The sequence below is a fragment of the Lepisosteus oculatus genome, chromosome 1, assembly GCF_040954835.1.
Source record: "Lepisosteus oculatus isolate fLepOcu1 chromosome 1, fLepOcu1.hap2, whole genome shotgun sequence".
NCBI classification, from domain to species: Eukaryota; Metazoa; Chordata; class Actinopteri; order Semionotiformes; family Lepisosteidae; genus Lepisosteus; species Lepisosteus oculatus.
Window position 1 is genome coordinate 53,752,571 of NC_090696.1, and position 19,314 is coordinate 53,771,884.

General features: G+C 39.5%; 1 protein-coding gene across 3 annotated transcripts in view; it reads right to left on the reverse strand.

The window, feature by feature from the left end:
• The window catches only part of kctd8 (potassium channel tetramerization domain containing 8), a 179,516-nt gene that overhangs the window by 12,268 nt on the left and 147,934 nt on the right, over positions 1 to 19,314 (reverse strand). The window contains exon 4 of one of the 3 annotated variants that reach the window (XM_069194593.1): positions 18,865 to 18,874. The exons of the other annotated variants lie outside the window; for them this stretch is intronic. Coding sequence (XP_069050694.1) covers positions 18,865 to 18,874 — 10 coding nt within the window. The remainder of the gene's footprint in view (positions 1 to 18,864; positions 18,875 to 19,314) is intronic. 3 annotated transcript variants of the gene reach the window in all.

The following is a 19,314-nucleotide window of genomic DNA, read 5'->3' on the forward strand; positions in this document are numbered from 1 at the left end:
TAACACCTTTCCTTTGACTCGGATATCACCCAGAGAAACACTTAGAGACTTCTACAACAATTTTTCAGGAAACTCATGCTTTCTACCATTTTCTCCCTCAAACAACAGATTACTCGTTCTGACAACAACATACCTTCACTAATCCTAATCTTGTTGTTACTATACCCTCAGACCTTTTCCTTTCACAGGATGAGCGATCACTTCTCAGCAAAGGCCTCAGTTTTGTACCACTCCAGGATTCGGGTCAGAGCATATTTTGCTAATGACTCCTCTTCACTGGCAGCTGACAACAACCTGGTTTTTTTATGTCATTAACAATATCAGTCCTAAATAAAACTGTTATACTGTTATACTGTAGCCTGGTGTAATGCCAATATTTTCCACATTTTACCCCTCAAGATCCATTCATGAGACATGGTATGCTTGGCTTTATGCACACACAGTTAGTACATTCAGTATTTTCTCAACAGCTTGCTCATAATACCTAATATCTTTTTTCAGCCCTGCCTGTAGATTGTGTGACAAGGTTTTATCATCAGTTCTTCCCACAATATATACTCAGTAAAAATACACAATGAGAGAAGATAATAGATTTACTTGTACATCCATGCTTTGTTCTATGCATTGACCAAGTTCACTGCTTAACCAATGTGCAGATAGGTTTGGATAAGTTTACTATAGGAGTATGATCTGTATTCCTTTAACAGAGTAATAAGACATAATAAAGCTTACAACATATCAAAAGATAAAAGGCATTTCAAAACAAGGGAATTAAAACCACGAAGCCCGGGTCGGAACCGGCAGACGGGGAACAGGAACGGGAACAGAGTTTAAAACCTTAACGGGACCAGGCGCTTCCAGGTCCCGGACTCGCACGATATGGAAATCAGATGCAGAGCCCGGATGAACGTCAGCGCCTGGCTTTTAAGGTGGGCTGGGAATAGGGAGCAGGTGCACAGAATAAAGTCTCACGTGAAAGGGCTGGAGCACCCTTAAGGAGGGGGGACTATAATCGTGACAATCTCTCTGTTCATCTCTGTGGTGCAGCCACAGAGAAACTATTCATGCAGGCTGATTTAAAGATGTTTTCTTTTGATAAGGGACAGCTCCCAAATGGGGATGCACTTAGCTAAGCCTGGCTATCATGATCAATGGTCATCCATTGGTGCCTATCTGTCTAGGGAGTGCCAGATGGACATCTGGACTGCATTCCTAAGTGTCAGGAGTAAGTGACTCATATCTCACATTGATCAAACAATCAGGGACTGGTAGGGCCGATTAACCCACGTGGGACTCTGATGCCCAGGAAACTTTCAGCCAAAAAACGAGCTGAAGTTCCTCCAGGTAAAAACAGGCAACAGAGAGCCTGGAGAAGGAGAACCATTCTAAGGGCTATTCCAGTAGGAGAATTCTAAGAAGAATTCCAGGGGTGCAAGACAATCCCAGGGCAGGACGGCCCAGGAGCAGAAAGGCTCCCAAGGGCAGGACATTCTAGCAGTGCGCCTCCTGACCATCCTGAGACTCAGCCCGGACAACCACGGATTGGCCATTGTGTCTGAGTGCCAGAACTTACCTTTGTTCTAAGAGTCTAGAGTGGAGGTTGCCAGAGAATAACCAGAGGATCCACCCGAGGTTAGCACCAGCAGCAGGCCTCGTGAACAGGTCGGAACTGTGGACAGCTGAATCACTATTCAGAACTAGCTCTTCATCAGGAACGAACCGGTCCTCTTCCTGACTTGCTGGGACCCACAGTCATCTTTTCTCCTTTGCTCAAACTGTGCTAGTTAAAGCCAACACTAACTAGCCGGTCAGTGAGCATCAGCAGCGCACCATCGCAAGCCGCACAGTACAGCCTGGCACGGAGCCAGAGAGCCCGCAGGAGATCTGAATCCCCAGAGATTGGATGAGTATTCAACTTCAATGCATTACAGCTCGAGAATTCAATTGTTATCCCAACCAGTTGACATCAATTTAATTCCTAAGAGTTATGTACTTGTTTTGACTATCTAGTGTAGAAGTTGTAACCAAGTTCACTTACGAAACGGTCTAAATGAATGATATACTGAACGTATGTCCTCTTGATATATGTAACTCTTTGTAACTGATCGAATATATACATTTTGTATTCTGATAACTCTCTCGATAAGATCTGTTAGGTTTACATGCATATTTTATGTATTAATAAATGTATCCTCGTGTATTAGTACCTGTGTGTGTGTATTGTTTGAGTTATATCGCATGGTTGGATTCTAAAGCCATTAAAAGAATCATTTTGTGATTTACTGCTACAATTAATAATTGTCCCAGTAAATGCCCAAACCCTAAAGAACCGGTGCCTCGTGAGAGGGATCACACTCTTCAGATTCTCCAAGAAAGCCTATGCCAGGATATTGGAAAGGACCCTCGATAGTCAAGCCTCAGATATAGGAGAAACAGATGGATTCTGTCCTGGCTGTGAAATAGTAGACCAACTTTTTCTCCTTGCATGAATATTTGAGGGGGTATGTTTGCCACCTTGTCTACACATGTTTTGTGGACTTGAAGAAGGCTTACAACATATATCATGATGCCTGTGTATCTTGTGCTGGGAGAAATTGGGGTGATGGTGCCATTGGTGGTGGTGTAGGGGAGTCCCCATTACCTGTAAAGCGCTTTGAGTGGAGTGTCCAGAAAAGCGCTATATAAGTGTAAACAATTATAATTTATTATTATTACTACTTGCCCTACAGTTCCTGTATTTGTGGAACAAGAATAGGATCCAAATTCTATTATTAGGTTAGGTTGAGCCCATTCAAGTTGGGCATCAGACTCCACCAAGGGCATGTCTTATCTTCTCTTCTGGTCAGGATTTTCATCGACAGGCTATCAAATACAGGCAAGGTTTGGAGAGTATCCTGAGGGTTGCATCTCTTTTTTGATGCTGTCCAGTTTGTTTATGCATGATGTCGTCTTCTTTTTTGCTGAATTTATGGACATAGCTCTCAGTTTTCTGATTGATCTACATCACCCTCCACACCTATGGTCATGACCTTTGGGTAGTGACCTAAAGCAGTGGTTCTCAAACTGTGGTACGCGTACTGGTAGTGGTATGCGGAGTGCCGCCAGGTGGTATGCCAAATGACCCTGGAACTGTGTCGTGTGCGCTGAAAAATCTGGACGGGTTTTCATATTTTTTATTTTAATACGTACTACGATACAGTGCGCACTAATACTTCAGTGGACACAAGAGATACTCTGTGTATTTAAAAAAAGCTACTGTATCTCCAGCAAATAGGGAGGAAGGAGAATGTGCGTGATTTTGGAACAATGCCAACGTTGTAAACACAGAAATGCATAGAAATACGTGCTATGAATGCTGGTAATCTTGTGAGCACAGGAAAGCGTGATAGATAACAGAAAAATATTTAAGAACTGTTCTAAGTTAATTTGAGAAAAAATACACCGAGCGTCTCTGTCTTTTGCTCCCATGCACATGAAATAAAAACTTTAAATAAGTACGGAAATAAAAACGGAAACGCAGAAAAATGCAAACTTGCGGATTGCTAAAGCCGGTAAGCCACACTATTTTTGAAGAACCTGTTAAACAGCTCGACCTGCTGCCCCCCTCCCCCTGAAAGACACAGTCATTCATAGAAATTGAAATGAAGGACTATATCAAAAGTACACTGATAAAGCGCGTTAAGATCAGCAGATGTTTTTCACTGCAATTAGATGAGTCTGTAGTCGATTTGGCCAATTTTCTCTTTTACGTTAGATACGAGTTTGAGGGTATGTTCCATGAGGACTTTCTGTTCTGTAAACCGCTACCAACAGGAACTACAGGAGAGCACATATTTCGGCTTCTGAATGAATTTATCAAAGAGAATGGCATCGACTGGATAAAATGTGTCGGAGTTTGTACAGACAGTGCTAGAGCAATGACAAGCCGACATAACGGTGTAGTTGCAGAATTAGAGAGGTTGCTCCAGAAATTAATGGACTCACTGCAACATCCACCGCAAGGCCTTTGCCTTCAAGAAAATGCCTGACGATTTAAAATCTGTTAGAATCTGTTGTGAATTGTATCAAGGCTCAAAAAATTAATTCACATCTGCTTTGCTCAACTAAACAGGCTCAACCCTCTCACTGAAATGGTGCTTTTTATTATTTGTTGTTACTGTTTTTTTCTGTAAAACACTTTGAGAAGCCACCTTTAAAGGCGCTATATTAAATAAAGTTAATTATTACAATATTTATTATATGTATGTGTGAGTGTGTGTGCACGCGGCTCATGTTGGTCATTGAGAATTTCTAGGGTTCCTATGAGATGATGACTTGTAGGTGGTACTTGGATGCTTTGGTTGGATTAGGGGTGGTACTTGGTCCAAAAAGTTTGAGAACCACTGACCTAAAGAATTGAAATTGCAGGTAAAAGCGGCAGAAATTAGGTTTCTCCATAAGGCTGCTTGGTTTACTCTCCATGACAAGGTGAGGAGCTGAGCAATCCGAGAGGACATTGGAGTAGAGTCACTGCTCCACTCACTGCTCAGAGACCCCAGGGCAGACCTCGAAAACACTGGAGAGATTATGTTTCAGCTGGCCAAGAATCACTTGAGAATTCCTGAGGAGGAGCTAGAGACTATTGCTAGGCGAAGGGAAGTCTAGTCTATTCTGCTCAGACTGTTACCACTGTGACTCTCATCTTACCAGGAGTAAGCAGATAGAAATTAAATAAATGGATCTGCTCCATGTGATAAAGCAGATAGTATGAGTTTAACATCATGTTTCGTGAAAACCTGAATTTGGATATTAACAACATAGAAATCAAAGCTGTTAACATATCTATAGAGAATCTGAACCAATAAAAACATATCATGTAAATAACAAAACAAAATGAACTGAGAGCAGAGCTTTGTGGAGTGGCATATGTAACCAATTTTGTACAAAAGGAAGAATGACCAATTTTAATTTGTAATGTCAATTTTATGTTTTCTATATGCCTGATAAGATTGAAAATGCAGCTTTGCAGTTCCAGTAATACCCACAAGCTTCTCGAATATATTCAGAAAGATGGTATGAGCAACAGAACTAAATGGAGCAGGACAGTGGGACAAAAATATACAAATATACCAGATAACAGGTGCTATGTTGTCTTGTATTTTACTTGTACATACATAGAAGGGCAATGGATATACGATTCAAGGATCCAAGGTGGGATTCATTTTAGTAATAATTTCTGTATAAATACTGAGAATAAATTTACACAACAATGTTAAAAACACTAATCTTGAGAATAAATAAAAGAGGAATTATAAATTGGATTGTGAATGTTGTCAATTTCGATTCAAACATGACAAAAAAAATTGTATTGGTCTATAGGATATTCTTCAGTGCATATTTTAACTGGATTTAAGCAATTATGAATTATAGAACAAAGATTATTCTTCCATTCTTCAAATAGCTTCACAATAAAAACTGACCTTGTGATTGTTAGTGCATTACAATATAATTTCTAGTGTTTCTTTAAGGCGAGTAAATTAACTGGTAAGACAGTGTCCTTCAATCTATGTTCAAGTGTAAACACTTAGTACTGTATGTTATGAAGTGAAACTGTATGTTATGAAAAGTTGATTACCAGAATAAGCGATAAAAGTTTCTGTACTTTTTTTTCCAGATACAGAGAAGTGAGGTTTTAATCTACTGTAACAAATAAAAATTGTAACAGTGAATTATGACAATATTAAATGACTTTTAGGAATCAATCAAACATAACAATTTACAGTCTCACAGAAAATATACAATTTATTTATATAATACTAAAATCCTGTGTGACACGTAACAAAAGCAATAGAATATATGTGTGAAATAGATGGCACAACTATCTAATCTTTCACCAACAGATTACAAGGAGAAGAGCTAATGACTTCTGAGTTAAAATACATCTATTATAATATTTTATGGTCTACTTGTACACTTTATCAGTCTCATTTAGTTACATCACATTCATGTTCTCAGATACAAGTAAGAATGCATTTAGTAGTGTGAACTAAATGTCAAATGTGTATGGAATAATTGTTCAACTCTAAATAATTATAATGTAAATAAGGAAGTCTTATACACAAAGATGCTTTTGCCAAATTTTTAATTTCCCACTGACGAGACAGGGACAGATATTGTCTGACTTGTCAGGAGCTTGCTTTGTGGAGGCAGTGTTCCTGTGCAGAGAGAAAATAGAGAGTTTTTTCTTGTGTTGTCCAGCTCTGCCAGAAGTTAGTGTCTTGCTGAATTTGTAGTTTTTAAACCATCTTTTACCCAATTGTCTTCTTGAGGTCTGGCCACAAGGTAGACTGGTGGGAGAACTAATTTTGTCCTAACTATAGGATGGTGCTGAATTTGCTTGGTTATTCAAGATGTCGTTACAACTCTTTATTTCATTGATTGGGTCAAAATGAAAGTGAGTTCATGAACACAAGATTGCTTTTGTTTCAGAAATTCTGTAATTCTGGGCAGAATTCTGTACTTTACTGACTCACTCTTTAATTACTTTTGAGATTCGACTGCCCTTGATACAGATGCAGCCATTCAAAGTGCGCGGCACAGACACGTACTGGAGGTAATTGGCTACGGCCTCGCCCATCGTGACACGCGATGACACAAAATACCGCAGTACGTGATTGGTTGACAGACAGGGGCACCCGTGGTGCATTGGTCGGTCATAGAAAGATTTAAATGTCTGTGCCCGTTTTAGTATTGAATATTTATATGGAATTTTACCACTGAAGGGAAATCTTAGTAGCTGAGCATAAAATGAATAGGAGCATACTGTAACGCGTGTGAAGGCCATAAACGATATTAATTTTGGAACATAAACATACAGTATAGGGCTGGTCTCGGTACTTTAAAGAAAAAATACACACCGGTATTCCATTTCTCCCTAAACATTTTAAGCATCAAAGTCTTTAACATGTGAAATAGCGTGTAAAAAAGTGGTAGTTTTAAGCTTTTCTGCTAATATAATATGGAATCGCGTATCTAAAGAAATTAATAACGATATAATTATATTTGTGTACTGCGACAGCGCTGTGTAGGGCTGTTTCACCTCTCTCTTCATGTGACTTCCCCAGCAGCCTACTGGTTTATGTGCCTGTTTAGTAACCCCCAAGTTGTGTGTTCAAATCAATCCGGCAGCCCAACTTTTCTTTTAACAAACATTTCTTTGAAAAAATAGAATAGCAATATTATGGACAATTAATTTACTTTTTATATTTCTAAATATCACAACATGATCGAATTTAAGTCATTTTTCATAACAACGAATAGTTACCTTCTTTCCTTCTGACAACTGTCCCTGCTTCTGCTTCCTGCTTCTATCTTGTGTGTGTTTTTTTTCAAATACATTTTAGAAAAGTGTAATCTATACTAAAAAACTGTACACCACCTGCTATATAGATACATATTGCAAAACGTTTGGGTTCGGATAGGACAGACACAAGAACTCAGACTTGCGGAGTTAAAGCAAGTAAAAGCCTTTATTTTTCTTCTCCATTACCACCTGCCAGCCCGGCTCTCCCACACCCCCGACCAGAGACACACAGCCCCTGCCCGCCAACAGCGAGAGAGAGAGAGAGAGAGAGAGAGACACCCAGGGGTCCAGTCACATGACTTTGGGGCTGAGTTTCGAAAGCTTAACCTATCAGCAAGACAGCAAAGACATTTTTCCAAGAAAGTTTAGCCTTTGTCACTAACGAAACCACTAAATAAAGACATACATATAGAAATGGACAATTAATTGACTTTTATATTTCTAAATATCACAACATGTTCGAATCCAAGTCATTTTTAATAACAATGGGTAAACTGGGTAAACTATCACAAAGCTTTAGAGAACTTAACATTTTTATTATTAACAAATTGTAAATACGACATTTACATTGGCGTTATTAATTTTTCACTTGAGTGTATGGAGAATTGTGAGAGCAGACCCCCCCTCTTAGGCTGCGCAAACGATTGTTTACATTTTTATTAAATAATGGAGGCTGTATGCGTTACAATATAAACATTTACTGTCAAACTTTTAATCAACAGTTGATTTAAAGACGATCTGTCAAAGTGCAATGAAATACAATTTAAACTGTATTACAGCAGCACAAAGTGCTTTTTCATTGTGTGTCTCTCTCTGGTCGGGGCGCGGAAGAGCTTGCTGGCCGGTGGTGACGGAAAGAAATAAAATAAAGGCAGCTTTTAACTCTGCAAGTCATACACCAATACTACATTTCTCCCTAAACATTTTAAGCACCAAAGACTTTCATGTGTTTTTCATCACTCTCTGCGGGAATGCTGGCTGTGACGAATTAAATGGGTTTCACAGGTATTTTCAAGTGGTCGAGTCTTCAGCGGGAGGGGGGGACAAGCTGCCCAGCCGACAAAAAGTAACACCCACCACATCATTTCGTTGATCTTATTAACAAGGATGCGACATTAGTTAGCCAATATGATAAAGGAATAACTTTTTTATTTCTTTAGCACATTTATTTGAACATTTCCATCGACAAGCACTGAAAAACTGTTCAATCCCTAGTTTGTCGGGCATTTTCTTTTACTATTACAGATAGAAATACTCCCTTGCTTTTAACAGAGCGTTTCATAATTTCTAACAACGAAAATTATTTAAACTGCGACACTTTTATCATTCAACAAGAGCTCAAAATATCACAAGGATCCTCAAGAGACAACAAAGACAACAGAAAAAGATATGTGTATAAGATACTGTCCATGGGAGTCCAACCTGTTTTATCCACACTAAATAGTCTAATATTTCTTCATTACACAGTGAAGTTAAAATTCCGGGATGTGCTTATGTACGCTAGGCAAACGTTCCGAGGTAAAATTTTTCCAGCATGGAGTTACCTTTAAAGTGGAGACGACGGCACCGGAATTTTTTGGCATTCATAAAAAACAGCAATTCTGTCAGTGACCCTTAAATGAACAATGAGCAAACATGGCTTACATAAAAGACATTTTTCCAAGAAAGTTTAGCCTTTGTCAAACCACTAAATAAAACCACTAAATAAATTTAATTTTTGTTTTTGTTTCAATGTAGCAGAATGAACTTTCATTGAGAAAAAGTAATTGTTTTTTTTACATTTCTCTTGTCCAACAGGAATGGTTTGTTTGTGGACAGACTGTTAGACTTTGGAAAAGAGCTTCTCCTTCTTCGAAGCATTTCTTTGATCCTATTACAAATTATTTTCCAGTCAAACGAAGTAAGTGTTGAGAATCTCCGATTCACCATGCTACTTATGGTTTCTCGGAGATTGCAATGCAAGGCACTTTTGCCTCTGGACCCATCGAAATTTACCGATGTGGTCCACCCCCAGTAAATTTCAAAAGTCACAAGATTTCGAAACACGAGGACAGCGTAGCAGTCGGCTCTCGCTTTCCCATCTATACCGATGCACTGCAAGTACAACCCCCCCTCTTTCTTGAGTGATGGGCAACAGTTGGATATCTGGGAGAATTGTTCGTCCCTCTGGCGTCTGTGAATTCCGCTCTATAAACAGTGCTTCCTGAGGGGAGATAGACGGCGGGGACAACATCAGCCAATTCCTGCGCGGTGGTGAGCAGAGAGGCGGGAATGGAGTGTCCTGAGGTGGTGTGTGCTCTGTGGGGGGCAGAGCTTCCACCAGGCATTGTAACCTGCGCGAAAGAATTTGACCTCTGAACGTTTGCCCAGCATACTAATATAGGCACATCCCGGAAATATGACTTCACTGTGTAATGAAGAAATTTTAAAGACTACTTCTTAGCATAGATAAAAAAGCTTGGATTCACATGGACAGTATCTTATACACATATATTTTTCTGTTGTCTTTGTTGATTTCTTGAGGATCCTTGTGATATTTTGAGCTCTCGTTTAATGATAAAAGTGTCGCAGTTTAAATAATTTATGTGTGCTAAAGAAATAAACAAAAAAGTAAGTTATTCCTTTATTATATTAGCTGGCTAATGTCCCATCCTTGTTAGTTAGATCAACGAAATGCTGTGGTGGGTGTTACTTTTTGTTGATGAAAAAATAAAGTATTTTCATTTAAAATGATGGTTGCAGATAGTGTGGACCAGCGTAATACTTTGAGTTTTACTGGTGGAGCTCATACAGCTGTGTCTGGATATCTTGGTCAAATATTCGGCTAGTGCGTATTGTCTGTTTGGGGTTCTGTGGCATTCCACATGGCTGGGCAGCTTGATCCCCCCTCCCGCTGAAGACTCGACCACTTGAAAATACCTGTGAAACTGGTTTAATTCGTCACAGCCAGCACTCCTGCAGAGAGTGATGAAAACCACATGAAAGACTTTGGTGCTTAAAATGTTTAGGGAGAAATGGAGTATTGGTGTGTGACTTGCGGAGTTAAAAGCTGCCTTTATTTTCTTTCTTTCCATCACCACCTGCCAGCGAGCTCTCCCGCGCCCCGACCAGAGAGAGACACGCGAAGAGCCCTGCTAACAAAGCACCTTGAATTGAATTGAGGGGGGGAGGGCGAGCGAGCGAACGAGCGCGAGAGAGAGAAACACCCAGGGGTGCAGAACCAGGGAACTATTTACATATTAAAACTATTTCCCAAATGTAATATGTGCTTTTCTATATTTATTGTCAATTAATTGACCATAATATTGCTATTCTATTTTTTCAAAGAAATGTTTGTTAAAACAAAAGTCACGGCACAAGCTGGATTTGAACAGCAGACCTGTGGGTTACTAATCTGGCACCTAGACCACCAGGCTACTGGCTACTGTGTTCGATGCTTAAAATGTTTAGAGAGAAATGGAATACTGGTGTGTATTTTTTCTTTAAAGTAGCGAGACCAGCCAAATACTGTAATACTGTATGTTTATGTTCCAAAATTAATATTGTCTATGGTATCACATGTGTTATGCTATTCTTTTTATGCTCAACTACTAAGATTTCCCTTCAGTGGTAAAATTCCATATAAATATTCAATACTAAAACAGGCACAGTAAAGACATTTAAATCTTTCTACGACCGACCAACGTACCACGAGTGCCCCTGTCTGTTAACCAATCACGTACCGCGGTATCGCGCGTCATGATGCGCGAGAACGGAGCCAATTACCTGCGGTACGTGTCTGTGCCACGCAATTTTAATGGCTGCATCTATAGGCTGTCTTTTATAACCCAGCTGTAACAGTGGGAAATGTACTGTACCTGCTCAGTTGAACTTGTTCACCAAATAACTGTCTTCTGTTTACCTGCAGTTAATACATCTATGAGAGAAGCTCACAAAGAGATAGTCATTTTAACATAAACTGGGATCATTTACTTTCTTCCTAATATTGCAGGTAATCTCATCCTGAAATCTTAGTGACACATGCTCAAGAAGATGCACAAGCTTCTCATTTAACAATACCCTTTTTCCGATTATATTTTTATAGAAATGGCTGTTCACAGGTTCAGCTAATTCCTTAATTTCATAGTGTGAATGTAGCATAATGCAGTTCTCTGGCACCTCCATCCTCTTTTCATCTCCCACATCTAGCTGCCATGCTTCACTTAGGATTTGCAATACATTATCCAAAAATGGGATGTGAAAAAGTAGACAGAAATTTTCATCAGATAAACTTAGGTGATGTTTTAGTTGTAATGTCTACCATAAAGGACCTAAAGGATTAGTAAGAATGTCTTAGTTACTACACAATTTAAGACTGCATCTGCTTCTCAGCATGTTACAGATTATATATAGCAATTTATCATTTTAGCTGTTGTAATGATTCATAGCCAAAATGTAAATGTAGTGGCTCTCTGAAGGCACCAGTTCTGTAGGGTTTGGGCATTTACTGAGACAATTATTAATTGTAGCAGTAAATCACAAAGTTGATTCTTTTGATGGCTTTAGAATCCAACCATGCGACATAACTCAAACAACGCACACACACAGGTACTAATACACGAGGATACATTTATTAATACATAGAATATGCATGTAAACCTAACAGATCTTATCGAGAGGGTTATCAGAATACAAAAGATATATATTCAATCAGTTACAAAGAGTTACATATATCAAGAGGACATACGTTCAGTATATCATTCATTTAGACCGTTTCATAAATGAACTTGGTTATAACTCCTACATTAGATACTCGAAACAAGTACATAACTCTTAGGAATTAAATTGATATCAACTGGTTGGGATAACAATTGAATTCTCGAGCTGTAATGCATTGAAGTTGAATACTCATCCATTCTCTGGGGATTCAGATCTCCTGCTGGCACAAAGAAACAGTTGCAGGCTTGTTGCTGTGCGGCTTGCGACGGTGCGCTGCTGATGCTCACTGACCGGCTAGTTAGTGTTGGCTTTAACTAGCAAAGTTTGAGCACAGGAGAAAAGATGACTGTGGGTCCCAGCAAGTCAGGAAGAGGACCGGTTCGTTCCTGATGAAGAGCTAGTTCTGAATAGTGATTCAGCTGTCCACAGTTCCGACCTGTTCACGAGGCCTGCTGCTGGTGCTAACCTCGGGTGGATCCTCTGGTTATTCTCTGGCAACCTCCGCTCTAGACTCTTAGAACAAAGGAAAGTTCTGGCACTCAGACACATGTGCCGTTCCGTGGTTGTCCGGGCTGAGTCTCAGGATGGTCAGGAGGCGCGCTACGAGAATGTCCTGCCCTTGGGAGCCTTCTGCTCCTGGGCCGTCCTGCCCTGGAATTCTCCTTTGAATTCCCTTTAGAATTGTCCACAGAATCCTCCTCAGAATCTTACTGAATCTTGAATCTCTGTGTTGCCTGTTTTTACCTGGAGGAACTTCAGCTCATTGATTGGCTGAAAGTTCCATGGGCATCAGAGTTCCACGTGGGTTACTCGGCCCTACCAGTCCCTGATTGGTTGATCAAGGTGAGATATGAGTCACTTACTCCTGACACTTAGTAATGCAGTCCAGATGTCCAACTGGCACTCCCTAGACAGATAGGGGCCAATGGATGACCATTGATCATGATAGCCAGGCTTAGCTAAGTGCATCCCCCTTTGGGAGCTTGTTTCTTATCAAAAGAAAACATCTTAAATCAGCCGGCATGAATAGTTTCTCTGTGGCTGCACCACAGAGATGAACAGAGAAATGGGGCCTCATTTGGGAAAGCCCAGAACACTTAATTCTTTCTTATTATTAAGCCTCGCCACTACACTGTAATATTTTTTGCTTTAGAAGACTAGCTTGAATCATTAAATTCTGAATGTATGAGGTGATGGTTCATCTTCAATTAATTCTAACCGGCATAATGAAATACTTTTTAAAAGAAATTGTTGTACTGTGATGAGGCCAGCTGATTCTCTCTCCCTCAATCCCAGGGGTACACTGTGGCCAATATGGTACTCCCAGTGGGTGTCATTTTGGAGATAAGCAGCTCCACAAGACAGGGATTCAAAACAACAGCTTGTAAATCAAGGGACGTTAACTATTTAATGTTTTTTCTATGAGAGAAAAAATGAACCCATTAAATAGATGAAAACCCTTTCTAGAAACAACTTAAAATGTTGTAAAATGTATTTCTGTAAACAAAATAGGTGGACAGAGATCTGAGATTACAAACCTTTTCAGATTAAGCATATACAGTGGTGTGAAAAAGTGTTTGCCCCCTTCCTGGTTTCTTATTTTATTGCATGTTTGTCACACTGAAATGTTTCAGATCATCAAACAAATTGAAATATTAGACAAAGATAACCCAAGTAAACACAAAATGCAGTTTGTAAATGAAGGTTTTTATTTTTAAGGGAAAAAAAAATCCAAACCTACATGGCCCTGTGTGAAAAAGTGATTTGTCTAATATTTCAATTTGTTTGATGATCTGAAACATTTCACTGTGACAAACATGCAAAAAATAAGAAATCAGGAAGGGGGCAAACACTTTTTCCCACCACTGTATACTGTAGCTAAAAAGTACATCAGTGGTTCAAATTTAATCACTATGCAATCCCTTCTCCCTATCACTGTGCTTGTCGCAGCACCTTGGGTCATTCCTCTAGAGGAGGGGGTTGAGGTTTACAATAGCTTTGTCCTTATGGCCTGGCTATCCCTCTTAAAGCCAAATGTGTATTAAATTGCCTCCTCATCAAGTTACAACCAACTATACAGTTTATCTAAAGCTTTAAATGTGTAATTATTAAAATCTTAAACAATACACTTATGCTCAAAATTGTTAAATAAATACTGTAAATTGTTCTTTATAGCATACCACAGAATCTATTAAAAATAGTATGTTACTGAAATTGAAATAAAACTCACATAATTAAGCATTTTCATCTACATAAGAAGACTGAATGCTTCTGTAAATTTCTGAATCCTTCTTGTTCCTGTTAACATTAGTTGAATTATCCACCCATCCACTTTGTAACAGATTATCCAATTCAGGGTCATGGTGGCCCTGAGCCTATCCCAGAAAGCACTAGGTATAAGGCAGGATACACCTTGGATGGGATGCTGGTCCATCATAGGGCCTACACAGACAAAACATATTTTAAATACATGTAATTTATAGGATAACCAGACATAAGATTTATAGTTTCTTTTAATCTGATATATTACAGATCAGGGATGAGAAGAGGTTTGTTGGATTAAATTCCAAAATTCCCAAGTGTTAAAATGATGATGTGTTAGTAACTTTTCTCATTTATTCCCTTCAAATACTGGAGGACTGGATAATAATTTTATACATTTCACAACACTTTTGTCAGACTTACAATAGACAGGCTGTAGACAGCCTGCTCAATTCATGTTTCTTAACAAGTGATATTTAGTAGAAAGTAATGTGAAACTGCATTCAAAATCTATGACTGTGCAAATGACCATCCTGTTGTCTCTGGGGATGTTGCCCAAGGGTTGACATGTTTTTGTGAGGCAATGTGTGACATCTGAAATTATCAGCTATAATACAGTATAGGAACAAGCAATAGGTTTATTCCATGCTGAAAAGAGAAGAATGAAAACATTACGTTTCGGCCGTTGAACCTTCTTCAGGTGTGAGCCTTCTTCTGGTTGCTCCACCTGAAGAAGGCTCCACAGCCGAAATGTGTTTTCTTACTTGATCCTTTGCAGCCTACACATACTGATGCAGCTACCCACCATAATACAGTATATATAAACTGAGGGTGTAGGCAAATTAAATGAAGTTAGAATTCTAAAAAATAAGCTCAGTTCCTGGTACTTGATACTTGCAGGCAAATAATAAAAATTAATAAATACACACTTCATCTTGTTAGGGACTAATGAGAGGTAACACCTGTAGGAACATGTTTTCTTTGTAACCAGGTAGTAGAGAAGTCAGAGTGAAAATCACAGCATTATTTACAAATTTTAAAAGAACCACCAAATACACAATGATGAATACTGTTATATGCAATTATTTACAAGTGTAGCGGCGAGGCTTATTAATAAGGCAGAATTAAGTGTTTCTGAGCTTTCCCAAATGAGGCCCCATTTCTCTGTTCATCTCTGTGGTGCAGCCACAGAGAAACTATTCATGCAGGCTGATTTAAGGTTCCTTTGATAAGGACAGCTCCCAAAGGGGGATGCACTTAGCTAAGCCTGGCTATCATGATCAATGGTCATCCATTGGCGCATATCTGTCTAGGGAGTGCCAGATGGACATCTGGACTGCATTCCTAAGTGTCAGGAGTAAGTGACTCATATCTCACCTTGATCAACCAATCAGGGACTGGTAGGGACGAGTAACCCACGTGGGACTCTGATGCCCATGGAACTTTCAGCCAATCAACGAGCTGAAGTTCCTCCAGGTAAAAACAGACAACACAGAGATTCAGTAAGATTCAGAAGGAAGGGATTCAGGAGAATTCTGTGGACTTTTCTAAAGAGAATTCAAAGGAGAATTCCAGGGCAGGACGGCCCAGGAGCAGAAGGCTCCCAAGGGCAGGACATTCTCGCAGCGCGCCTCCTGACCATCCTGAGACTCAGCCCGGACAACCACGGAATGGCCAGTGTGTCTGAGTACCAGAACTTTCCTTTGTTCTAAGAGTCTAGAGCGGAGGTCGCCAGAGAGTAACCAGAGGATCCACCCGAGGTTAGCACCAGCAGCAGGCCTCGTGAACAGGTCGGAACTGTGGACAGCTGAATCACTATTCAGAACTAGCTCTTCATCAGGAACGAACCGGTCCTCTTCCTGACTTGCTGGGACCCACAGTCATCTTTTCTCCTGTGCTCAAACTTTGCTAGTTAAAGCCAACACTAACTAGCCGGTCAGTGAGCATCAGCAGCGCACCGTCGCAAGCCGCACAGCAACAAGCCTGCAACTGTTCTTTTTGTGCCCGCAGGAGATCTGAATCCTCAGAGAATGGATGAGTATTCAACTTCAATGCATTACAGCTCGAGAATTCAATTGTTACTGTATCCCAACCAGTTGATATCAATTTAATTCCTAAGAGTTATGTACTTGTTTCGAGTGTCTAATGTAGGAGTTATAACCAAGTTAATTTATGAAACGGTCTAAATGAATGATATACTGAACGTATGTCCTCTTGATATATGTAACTCTTTGTAACTGATTGAATATATATCTTTTGTATTCTGATAACCCTCTCGATAAGATCTGTTAGGTTTACATGCATATTTTATGTATTAATAAATGTATCCTCGTGTATTAGTACCTGTGTGTGTGCGTTGATTGAGTTATGTTGCATGGTTGGATTCTAAAGCCATCAAAAGAATCAACTTTGTGATTTACTGCTACAATTAATAATTGTCTCAGTAAATGCCCAAACCCTACAGAACTGGTGCCTTCAGAGAGCCACTACATTTACATTTCAGCTATGATTACACAAGAAATGAGAGTACCTGTGCCCTACCCTTTAAAGAATCTAACCCTGCAAATTATAAACAAATACTAATAAGATAAGGTGAACCTGTTTCATACAAAATAATAGGCCTTATGTATAACTAAATCCATGTGATTGTGATACTAAACAAATGGGAAGCTTTTTCCCCAATCTAAAAAATACTTATTTAGCCTAGTGGGCAACACCAGTAGGATTTAAATATTGAGTAAAGGAAAAACAGTCCCTTGTTTAAATCCTAATTGTCTCTCCTCTTGTCCTCTAGTTTGGACTGTAAACAAAGTAGAAGTATTTTCTTATTTTCATTCCATATCTTTTTTCATGGTTTTAAATGTGTTTGTGTTTAAGGTCTTGGGGTTTAACAAGAGTTTCTAGAGTCAGTTCAAGTGTGTTATGCCCAAGTGGGTGCTGCTGATTGGTCATTCACGCGCATGCACATCGGGACAGCACACCTTCTCTCACTGTTAGAACACACTCAGGCAGATTTTCACAGTGGTCTTTAGTTCTATTTCTTACTTCCCTCATCCTTAACTCAGGGCTCTGTCATTAGCTGAGTTGCTGTGTGTTTGCTACTTTCAAGCTTTTTTGCCAGTTATCTTTCTTTCTATTTTTGTGCTTGTTTTGTTGTTTCAGCATATCCCCTGTTCCTAGCTGCTACCACCTTTCAGCCCTGAGTGTTGGTTTTATTTTGTGTACTTTTGTACCACCTCTTTGTTTCAGCTCTGTCCATCTCACCACTACCTGACACCTACTTGTGAGTGGACACCTACTAGGTGTCCAGTGCCTCTCTTTAAAGATAAGAAGAACTTTGAGGTATGGTTAAAAACTTGATTCCCCCTATACGTACAACAAAACAAATACTTAAGGTACAATTTTTCTTAATGCCAGTGAGTATCAGTGATAGGATTCAAGCAATAATGGTAATGCGATAAAGAACAAATTTTAATCGATGATGAAATATTACTATCCAAATAAAATTGAACCAGCTTTCATTTGGCATGACTCTTAATCACAATTCATATTAAGGACAGTAAGTCAAGAAAAGCAGCTGACTACTATGAAACATTTTAGTGTCTTGTGTACAAAAGCAGAGGAATAATATATACCAGGGTTACAAAATACTCATATGCATTGTTGTGTTTTCTTTCTTCTCTTTTCAGCATGGAATAAACTTATTACTTGTTCCTTTGCATCCTACACATGCTGATGCAGCTACCCACCTGATCTACTCTGTAAATTGTTTTCTGGTTACTTTAAAACATGCTTTTGAACTTAATGAGATTTCACTAAAGGAGTAATGGGATGTTTTATTGACTTTTAGAGATCATAAAGTAAAACAGCAAGATTTTTCAAAAGTTATTGGCTCACAGGTTTTTAACGCAATACAGTACCAACATACACAGATGCAGCCACTAAGGATGCTCTGTAATAGTCATTGCTGAGGTACTACAGCACAGTGTTGTGTATGTTTCTATGTGATTCAGTGGCCAAACACAATCAATAGGCGGCACCTGTGGTGCATTAGATGTTAGTGAAATGATTGCTTTATTTAATCTCTTACTCTACTGTGCTACTTTAATCCACTAAATATGGAATATTAAGATGGACTTATGTAACTAAAGGGACATTTTGGTAGTTGAAAATAAACACAATGCAGTGCAATACAGATACAGCTATTCAGAATGCAAGCCGGATAATGCAGCAGATCACACATCAAGGTGCACACACCACTCCTCAGCCCACTGTTCTGCACTTTTTAAAAAAACATTCTATTATGGGACTGTACTACTTTGTAAATTGCCATTTGGTCCAGTAAATGGTTAACATGGTACTGTATGTGGAAGCATTTTGGCTGCACCAGGAAATGTCTGGTTTAGAATCCCAATCAATGCAGATCCTCCTGGGAGAATATTTGTTACGATCCCTGCCTCCCGGCAACGGAGGAGGCAGAAGTAGGCGTAGTCCTAATGCATCAGTTCACCTATCAGTTTTCCTATTCACCACCACACCCCCGTGTCATCCTACTTAAACACCTGTCTTTCCCTACCTCTTTGGTCAATATTGGTTTTCCTTTCGAGCTTCCTGGTTGTGCTACTCCTACTTCTACCCTGTGTTTGTCTTGGCTTTCGGTTTACGTTTTTTTCCCTTTTGACTACGGCTTTTCAGATCTCGGCTTGGCTTCGTTACTTACGCTCTGTTTTGGATCACTGGCTACCCCTGGACTATCGGATTGCTCTATTGTCTACGATTTCGGATCACGCTTCGGCTTCGGTAACTCGTTCCCTTTTGGATCTCTGGCTTCCCCTGGACTCTCGGCTCGTTCCTTCGACTACAGCTTTCTTTTGGATCACGGCTAGGCTTTGTCAGCTCCTGCAAGTGGGTTCACTCACTGGTTTCGGTCCCTCTTTACCGAATCCATAACAATATCTTTCTAATCATAAAATTTAAGTTGTATACTGTTTAGACTTTTATTAATTTTAAAC